Consider the following 10522-nt stretch of genomic DNA (forward strand, 5'->3'; position numbering starts at 1 on the left):
GTACATTTTCACCATCACTTATTCCGTTCCATCATTTCACTTACACGCCCCATTCTCACAAGCATAAAAAACAACCCTCTCCCTCCTCACTTTCTCGCGCTCTCTCCCAAGCTCTCTGCCTTAGTGTTTTGCTCCTCCTTGCTTTCCCCCTCCCTCCCTCCACACACACACATGCACACGCACGCTCACACACACACACACACACACACACACACACACACACACACACCCTTCCACCCTCCTTTCCCCTTCCCCTCCCTTTCCCTTTCCCTCGCACTCCACTTTATCTGGCTCTGCATTAAGCCCTGCTTGTCTCTCTGCCTCTCTGATCCTGTGAGCAGTGCTTATGGGAGCTTCTGAGACCAGTGTGAGCACTGCTGGTCTCCAGTCGCCTTCCCAGCACTGTGTAGTGGAGTAGTGGAGGGAGCGGGGGGGATTATCCGTCCGTCCTCATGCCCTAGGGGGGGAGAGGAGGAAAAACAATTGAGTATAGGGGAGAGAGAGAAAGTGAGAAGGAGCATGTAAGAGAGTGTAATAATAAAAGAGGCCAAATCAGACAAGACAAGATGAGAGGAGAAAACAGGGAAAAGCCAGTAGTGGGACTACAGGGAGTGAGAGCAGGGTGGCACAGGCAGAAGAAGAGCAAATGAGTGAGCGAATAAGCAGGCGGAGAGAGAGAGAGAAAGAGAGAGAGTGGTGAGAGAGAAAGAGAGAGAGAGAGAGGCAAAGCGAACAACACTGCTGCAGACACAGCTCGCCCACTGTCACCGCTCCACAGCCAGAGGACAGAGGCAGTAGCTACGGCGACGGTGGTGCTGGTGGAAGCGGATACGATGGAGGAGGGAGACCGGTCCATCCGTCTGCAGCAGCTCAGTCCGAGGCACTGACAGACAGACAGACAGATTGACAGACAGACAGAAAGGACTCCCCACTGGGACCATCCTGCCAAAGTTGGGAGCTAATCAACGGAAAAAAAGGAAAAGGAGAAAACTATACTCTCTCTGTTCTGTCCTTCACCAAGACCAAGTAAACCGGATGGACCTCAACTCCTGCAGGACTGATATTACCGCACGCACACACGCACACAGACATATACACACACACACACACACAGCCTACTCTTTCTCTCAAAAACACACACACACACACACACACACACACACACACGCTTTTCTCTCTTTCACTCAAACACACACGCACGCACACACAAACACCTCATTATTTTTCCCTCTCTACCACTCACATACACTTACTCCCACCCTAGGTCTCTCAAACTGAAGCACTTCTTTTTGCCTTTTTGGACTATAGTGTGGATATTTTTCGGGCTTTTTTTTTCAACACTGCTTTTCGCTGACCTTCCGATTGGCTGAGTGGATTTACTTTTCCTCCTGTGTTGCGGACCATGGGGCTGGGGTGGAGGGGTGCAGCAGGGACCCTCCGGATAAGGACAGAGGGGAGCGGAAACCTTTTGGTGACATTGCTGCTGCTGCTGCTGTGTGGTTTCTGGAAGGCTCACACGCAGACAAACGACGATGGCAAGTCTGTCTACTTCTGGGAAACAGGTACGGCTGCTAAAAAAAAAACTATAATTAAGAGATTAATATTTGAGCCCTTGTTTTACATATGGAGTGTTTTGTGTAGGAGGGTGAGGTAGAGTGTGTGCTGCCGTCTGTGCAAGCCATGGTATGTGACCTCCCACACTCACAGTCAGATCTAATCGTGTGTGTTTTCAGTTCATTACCTGTGGGAAATGTGAACCCAACTTTGAGATTTTTTGGGAACGTGAAGAGAGGCAGTGCATGCGGCGGTTGCAGCCTGTTCAATGATAAAAAAAAAATGAAAGGTTCTTTGATCTGGTGCAGGAAGAGATATTTTTTCTGCGGATAATTAAGTCGCAAAAGGTCTTCGGCGCCTTGCAGATGACACACTTTTGGTTTGTCTTATACATTTTTATCATTCAAGGTATAAACACAACTCTACTCAGCCCAAACTTCAAAGATACACACACTTGAAAGATGACCCAGAAATCTTTATAGTAGAGCTGTCGCCTTATACTGAATAGCATGTGGAACGAATAAGGACAACCGTGATCCATTTTTTTGAATGGATTACCTTCATCTACCCGAGTATCAGGTGATGCAGCATTATTGAATTATTGCTGCTGTGTGTTGTGGGGCATTGTGGATGGATGATTGATAGGCATTGTTGCACCACAATAGGGCTTGGTGAGGGAAGTGGAGTGGAAAGGCTTTTGATGGTATTGATATGGCGTCAGTGGGGTTGTGTGTGTGTGTGTGTGTGTGTGTGTGTGTGTGTGTGTGTGTGTGTGTGTGTGTGTGTGTGTGTGTGTGTGTTAGAAATCCAAGCATGTAGTAAATGCTGTTGATTGATGGCCGGTTAATCTCTTGCATATCGTTGCACATGCTTCTTTTTCTTTTTCTGCACTGAATGGAGCTGTGTTTTAAACTGTCTATTTAAGGAGGGAATCATATGGAATCAATTAGTTGTCACAGTGGGATCCATTGAATAACATTATCACGGTTGACGAGCACTCTACCGATCATGGTCGCCGAGTGCTAATTTAAGGTTGTAGAGTACAGATGTTGCAGTCAGATGGGATTATTACCATAATGTGTTCTAATGGACACTGAGGGGTTGTACTCTCTGGGGTCTAAAATCACTTGAAAAGTTCATTAAAGGTGCAGTGTGTAAAGGGAATTGGTGTTTTTCAGAACAGACTTGGTTGAAATGGAATATAATATTGAGTATTTTTTAATTAGTGTAATATGTTGTCCTTGAAGGGCACCGTAGCTTCTGTAAATTCTCCGAACAGGAGGGGTTTAGCAAGGGAGCGTTGCAGTCTAGAGCTTTTACCACTAAATGACACCAAAATATGGCATTATATCACACTGCGCCTTCAAAAGACCATCTCTCTTGACTTCATTGAATCCTCTATTACACAGAAAAGCTCAGGAGATCAATGCATGCTCTTCTCTTGCACAGACATCTTTAAGAAATTATATTTTCTCAATAACAGTGCAAATCCTGAACCCCAACCCCCCTTCCACTCCACTGGTCCGGCCCCGCCCTCTTGCCTATAGCACCAGTTTACTAGTTGACGTATCCCACGGCTCTCCTGTGGTTCTGCATCTTTAAAGAGGATGTAGCTGAGTAAGGAGATTAAAGGAGCAGGGATTTAACAACCCAGGAAAGACAGCCCAGGGAACAGACTTGAGAAAGAGAAAGCCAGAGTGAGCACACTGCAGGCAGAGAGAGAGAGAGAGAGAGAGAGAGAGACCTAACCTACATCTACCCTACTGTAGGTCACCGTGATTACGCCTCTCTCCCACGCTACACCATCTTGCTCCCACACTATACGTGTTCCTCAACAGGGGAAGCTCTAGGCTCCTTGCTTTGAAATGTAATCCAGTGCTTGGAGTGAGTACGCGTCTTCACCAAATAAAAAGAAAAAAGGTAGCGCATTGATTTCTAGCCCTGGAGTCTTTTTCTTTCTCTCTGTTTCCTCTTTGGTTTTGACATTTGCCTACAGAGTATTAAAATCACACAAGGGCAATTTAGTGGCTTTGAATCCTAACACTTTTCATCAAAATGTGATTATGTTAGCACAAGATTTACATACCTTTTCACGCCAATCGAGGCTTGTTTCAAAAAAGAAAAAAGAATTTAAAAAAAAAACACACAAAATGTGATGATGTTTGTTCACATTTCAGCGGAGGGAATATTCTTGTGGCAAGCGCTGCACTGATGTTTTTGCATATTGATGAGTCTCGCTGAAATACAGCCCCCTGTCTTCCAAACTGTGGGGAGTTGGGGCCCCGCATTGCTTTTTATTGCCTTCCGTGAAAGTATATGATGTATCTCTTATGGAAGGTGATACAGTTCACTGCTGTTTTTTTCCTCTGAGAATTCTATTCAAATGAAGCAGAAAGGAGACAACAAGCTCTGCCAGAAAGTGCAAGTGATATTTCCGAAGGTGCCCTGGGAGGATAACTGAAGTAAAAACGAGAGAGATTATAGCCACCGTGAGAAACAGTGGTGGTGTTGGTGATGGTGATAATGACTTGCCACTGCTTTGCCGCACGGCCTTTGAAAGATTGCAGGGAGTTTGTCTCTCTCTCTCACGCTATTTTAACACCATTTTTCTTCTTGTCACTTGCTTTCAACTGTGCATTCCCTCTGCACTTCTTCTTCTTCTGCATATCACTCTGTTTTCCCACTCGTTCCATATTTTGCATTTCTGTTTTAAGATCCACAGCTTTCCCCCGATCAAGGCGGCAACAGTAAAATATGCTGAAATTCCATAGCAACGTTATCTGTAGCCACTGGATCTAAGACACGTTGCTGTATCCTGCATATTCATGTGTACTGTGACACACAAACACACACACACACACACACACACACACACACACACACACAAACACACACACAGCAGGTGCGTCTTTCCCTTTCTGGTGGCTTGTACGTGCTTCATTAGACACTGTTGTTGGCGCCACAAGGTTGCCAGGTTTGAGCTGTCAGGACCTCACATGTCTGCCTGAGGACAAAACAATTACGGGTGCCAGAGTAGGTGATGGTTTATTCAAGCAAAAACACATATACTGTAACATCTTGAATCTCTGGCGTTTTCACTGTGCTTGACTGTACTGTAAGTGTTCCTTATGGGGTTTGATGATGATGCAAACAATTGAAAAAACAAGGATAACTTTTCAGAGAAATAAAAAACCCACATTGGCATTATCTTTTTAGTATGTTAGGAATTGCCTCAACAGGTGCCAAAATGAATTCATAACTCTGGTTTGACAGGCTGATCTGTTATGACTGTTTATGTATACTCCCACGGCCCCTGAATGCAGCAGGCCCATAATCTTTCCCTGTGATCCAGATTATCTATCATTTAGAGTTGCCTCAAGCCGATCCCACCTACTGTCTCGCCTGAATCGGGTCAAGGCGCAGCGTCTTAGCACGTGGTCACAGGTCACCAGACATGCTCACTATCTCCAACTAATTACTCCACTTAATGACTATACTTACCTATACTTTTTTCCTGCGAGTGCATTCTGTGTCTGTAGGCAAAACCCAAGTGGTGTTGAAATGAGTTTTTAATGGAACAATCAATGCATGTGAGCCGACGCATTGGCAGGTGGCATTTTGAAACCTTTTGAGACAGGACAATGTTTAGACAGATAAAAGAAAACCATGTGGCTTTGTATCAAACACACTTCTTATTAGACACTTGTCACATGCTCTTGGTAAAACGGTGGCATTTTAACTTTGAGTGAATTGCTTCCTGGATGGTTACCTAACCAAATAATTAATCACAAACATGAACAATTGTATTCATTATTGATTGTAGACAAAAGAAGTGAGTGAGATTGTTTAAATTCCAAACTCAGAAAGCACGTCAAGAGATATTCTTTGCAGATATTTGTTATGTACTTAAATCAGATGAGATCATTTGGAATCGTTTAATCACACCATTGTGAATCCAGAGTGTGTGTATTGTATGTGTCTGTCTGCGTTGGTGTGTATGTACTGTGTGTGTGTGTTCTTGTGTGAGATTGTGTGTGTGTGTTTGTGTGAGTGTGTGTGTCCGTGCCTGTACATTTGTCAGCCCTGCATCTGTAATGACATGTAATTTGCTGTAACAATGGAGTTTTTAGTTCTGGGCTACACACACAGTCGTATCGTACAATGAAGAACACTGCAGTTGGTGCTGTATGTCACCACCATCCGCCGATGTCACCTTCCAATGCACAGGGACAGGGGCGACCAGTGCTGACAGGCCATTGTTAGGCCAGTACATTCCTTCTTTTAGATAGTCATTGGCCGTGAAGGATGAGGGGCTGTTAATGGTTCACCCACAATCACCTGCTATTACGGCTGACCCACTGAAGGGGCCATCCAGGAAATTGAGGAAGAGCGCGTGTGACAGGTTCACAAGTTCAATACAGCGTACCCACGGTCGTTAGAATGGCAAAGCGCCTTCGGACCAAGCAATTGTAGTAACTGCACACAAGACGAGCTGAGTTCAAAAGTTGAGCGTCGACATGGATGGAAAACAAAAGTACAGTGTTGGTGCACAATGTTTGTGAAGACAGGGCATGATTAACTAAAGGTTTGTGCGTCTAAAAATGTGTGCAATTAAGTTGCAAGCTGATCTTCTAACAAAATAGCAAATGCTGTCAATTTAGTATGTTTCCCTTAACTCATATGTACTATTGGGCGTTTCCACCTGAGTCTGCAACATATTGGGAGTAGTAGATGCAAGTAGGTTAAGTTAGCACATGCATTGTGATTTACAAAGCCTGAAAATAACTGCGGTGATTGTGGCTGCGTCTATATATAAAATGTCTGAAAGGCAGGTGCTAATCAGAACAGCTTTGTGCACAGATGGCAGCAGTTATTGTGGTGAGGAGGAGACATATAGGCATGACAGAAGATGGAGAGGACATTTCTGCGTTTGTTTACATGTTTTGATTGACAGAAGCGAAAAAATAACATCATATCATGCAATGACATTTTGGAGCTTATGGTCAGTCTGCCCAAAAGTTAAAACTTAATGGCGGAAACCAGTAACATACGCAAAAAGATCATTTCATTCTACGGCCTCTACCATGTATGCACTTGTTGTCATTTGCACAATCATTTTTAGTTGATCACACGCAAAACACCCACCAACCCAACCTGCAACCTGTTAGATACACATGCAATTTAACACTCTTAAGGATCTTAGTAGATCATCATATAGTTGCTTCTTTTGAGGTATGTTCTGTTGAGAAATTGGTTAGCTTTGCCTGATCATCAAAAAGCTTTTGTGGGATGACTTCAGCTAAATGTCCCCTTTTCAAATTTCCCATTCCCATTCTTGAATGTTTTCATCTGCACACTTGATTGACCCATGCCCTCAACCAACCTAATGCATTGGCCTCGTTCATTAAATTAAAACCTGCTTTTCCTGCAGGCTCCTAAAATCCTTTGCCTTAAATAGCTGTGTGCTAATACCCGGGTACAGGCGTTATGTCCGACAGTTGTCTTGAATTTGGCCGCCAACACACACACGTCCATCTGAGCCACTGACACCTGAGTGACAACAGCAGGACTGGGACTGGCATCGTCCCAAATGAGAACATCCCCTTGGAGATTCCTGCCTTATTTTGAGTGAGTGCATTACAACGTGACCCGCGATGACCCTAATTAGCCTATAGTACCTTAGGGCAAACTAGAGTCTGGTTGGTAATTGGCCAGCCGCTGCTAACATTCCTTAGCAACAGGCAACACATTTAGGCCATGCATTTATAGTGAGACAATTTCCTTGGGATTTTCGTATTTTTTCATTAAACAGTTTGCCAATGGGTTTTTATTTTAATTCGCTGTGCCTGTGTTTTTGTTTACGTTCTTGGAGTGGAAATAGAGGCTAATTGGGTCCTGTTAGAGTGTGTGTGTGTGCGCGTGTGTGTTTGTGTGTGTGTGTAGTGCCCATACAACCATGTGAAAATGAGCACTCAGCAGCTTTGTGTAGTAAGAGAGGCAAAACCGGCAGTAAAGCCATGTGGCCTCAGCATCTTTTTCTGTCTAGAAGAGGAAGGAAGCTATTTTTCAAAGTAACTCTTTTTTGGCTCAGTAGAAAAACGAGTGCGTCTCAAACTCCAATAGTCCACGGTTCGGTATCCCAAAAATGATACAGAGCTAGCCAACAGCCTGCCATGACATAGCACTTGATTTTAAAAGCATTTGCAGCACTAGACGTCACATCTGACCCAGATTGATTTGTTTTTTGTGGCTTTAGAAAATATTACTCCCCCCCCACCCCCACCCTCCTCTTCCCTATCTTTGTATTCCTGGCAACTGAATTTCTTTAAAAAAAAAACAAGCCAATCCATTCTGGGGCGAAGAGATGCCAAAGAGATGCCAGTTTGTTTAATCTAAATGGCAGAGCTTACACTAAAACCTGGCTATTACTGATATAGGAGGGGATGGCGGGATTAGAGATTACACTTCATCCAAAAAACTTTATTTAGAGTGACATAAGAGGATTCCCATTTCCCCCCCATGCCTTTAGTGAGCCACGTTCAAAATGGCTCATAACATATTTCGGATGGGGCAATATGTCACTCGGCTGCACAGCCAGTGGACTCCTGGCATGAGTAAGCAGATCAGTGTTAGATTTATGTCGGTTGGGGACGTTTTTTTCCCTCTGATGATCAGCCTCAACCTGGTACATTGACGTGACATGTGCTGTTTTAAAAAGATTAGAATATGATAGAAACGTCTGACCTACTCTGTTTTAACTTTTACTGTAAACTCAATGTTTGCTGCATTACAATTCATATTCAGTCATTCTCACATCTGGGCATGCCTGTGCCAAATCTAATGGCGCCTTTCAACTAAGGTACTGGCTCTTCTCTAATTGCCTTTTTTTGGGTTTCCACTATGTAAAAGTACCTGGTACCAACTTCTTTAGTACCTACTCTGTCGATGATACAGGGACCAGAGTCTTAACAGTGACGTAAAACACTGCTGACCACTGATCGGTCAGTGTCATCAAAGGGAGGCACCCTAACCTGCACGACAAACAGACAAGATACTGTTGTGGTCGCAGTGTTTGGGCTTGCTGTGTCTCCATTTTTTAACGTGAAATGTTGAAAAGGTAAATGAAACAATAAGACAGCCTGCTAGGACATTGCACGTTTCTCTGAGTGGTAAAGGACTGAATGTTTCTCCATCCAAAAAACAAAATTTGCAAATAATCGCCGTGTTGTAGAGACTGAGTAGAAACACATAGAGGTTAGCCACTAACGTCTCTATGACGGCCAGGCCTGCTAAAAAGAGGCGCTATTATCTTCTAACGGAAAACCACCTCCAGAAAAGCTAAGTGTTCCAAAGGTCAGTAGAAGGGAGCCATAAGATGTTTACTTAAATACATCCACTGTTAAGGGGGCGCCCTTAGCTCAGTTGGTAGGGCGTCCCCCCCATGGGCCTCGGCCAGCAGCGGACCCGGGTTTGATTCCAGCCCGCGGTCGTTCTCTGCATGTCACTCCCCTCTCTGCCCCATTTCAACTCTGTCTCTACACTATCAATAAAAGCATAAAAATGCCAAAAAAATATCTTTAAAAAAACAAAAAAAACATCCACTGTTGATAAGGTTAGGGTTATAGGTACCTCACTGAAGGGGCAATTTGAGGGTGGATTCAATGACATCCCATTCTGTTATTTGATCTGGAAAACATTCACACCTTAGCATTAACTGTTCTAACTTCTATTTTCTCCTTTTAAAAGAATAGAGCTTTGGTTCTTTGTTTTTCCACTCTGGGCTTGTCCCTATAGAAAACGGTGCCTCTTCACTAAACAAATCAGTGCACATCCACAAACAAATCCCGTGCCCATATTAACGAAACAGAGAACTTTTCGTAGTCGCGTGGAGTGGCATTCAAAACAGACCCTTGACTTCCCACGAGAGGCTGGAGCATACTGAGAGGACTATCGAGGCTTCACTGAAGAAAAGCAGTGACATTTATTGCCTCCTCTGATGTGCCATTCTAATAAAAGCAGTGGAGATGGGGGAGGCTCACGAGTAAATATCCTCCCGTCCATCCAGCAGCTCCGTCGTTAATCCGTCCTTCATCTTTCCCCACTGGTCTCCAATTGTTTTCACTTGGTTGTGGGCTATTGTCAAGTGCATATTTTACTATTTGAGTTTTTTTTTTCTAGCATAAAAGCCCAGTTGTGTCACACTAGTATGGATGCTGTAGCTTTGAGAAGTTGATGTTGATGCGGATTCTATGGAAAGCACTCATTGGATAAGGCAAGAAGATTAATTCATCAGTAGATCATGTGCTGATCTGTAAATACAGATTAGGATAATCCACCGAGTAGTAAAGGAATTATATGATTTATTAAATGCTGAGGAATATCATTACTTTAAAATATTGAGCTCTAGTGTGGATGGTTTAGCTTTGCTGTGTGGTTGAGCTAAGCAAAGTCTATGGAAAGCACTCATTGTATAAAAAAAGGTGGAGTCAGTGATGGTGTGGAATATTTGTTTCAAAATCGCTTTTGTCAAAATGAGTGAATATCTCCTCACGATCTGTTACCTGTCCGTACTGTGTGTGAGCTGGAAAATAAATCCAGTGTTATTACACAGCATAGGCTCTGTAAACTTGTATGTAAACAAAGGGTATGTACAGCGAGCAACATGCCCGTATACAGAGCCTAGGCTATGTATTAACACCAACTTTTTTTTAGCTCACAAACAGTATGGACAGGCAGCAAAACGTGAGGCCATTTTCACTGATTTTGACAAAAAGTGGTTTTGACAGCATGCTTTCTCCAGAATTGCTGACTCCACCTTTAATTCATCTTTCGATCATGTGTCGAACTGTTAACACAGACTGGTATAATCTACTGAGTGCTAAAGGAATCATATATTAAATACTGGGGAATATCATTACATTAAAATATTGAGCTTTTGCTTTTATATAACTGCATTTCTTTTGTTTTT

At 43.5% G+C, this 10522-nt stretch overlaps 1 protein-coding gene across 1 annotated transcript in view; it reads left to right on the forward strand.

Moving 5' to 3' along the window:
• Positions 1-1402: 1402 nt before the first annotated feature.
• Positions 1403-10522, forward strand: part of thsd7ab (thrombospondin, type I, domain containing 7Ab) — a gene marked incomplete at both ends in the record, with an annotated part of 147092 nt that continues 137972 nt past the window's right edge. The window contains one exon of the mRNA XM_080040068.1: positions 1403-1562. Within this exon, the coding sequence (XP_079896194.1) occupies positions 1403-1562 (160 nt within the window). The remainder of the gene's footprint in view (positions 1563-10522) is intronic.

Source organism: Ammodytes marinus (genome assembly GCF_949987685.1).
Source record: "Ammodytes marinus genome assembly, chromosome: 13".
NCBI lineage: Eukaryota > Metazoa > Chordata > Actinopteri > Uranoscopiformes > Ammodytidae > Ammodytes > Ammodytes marinus.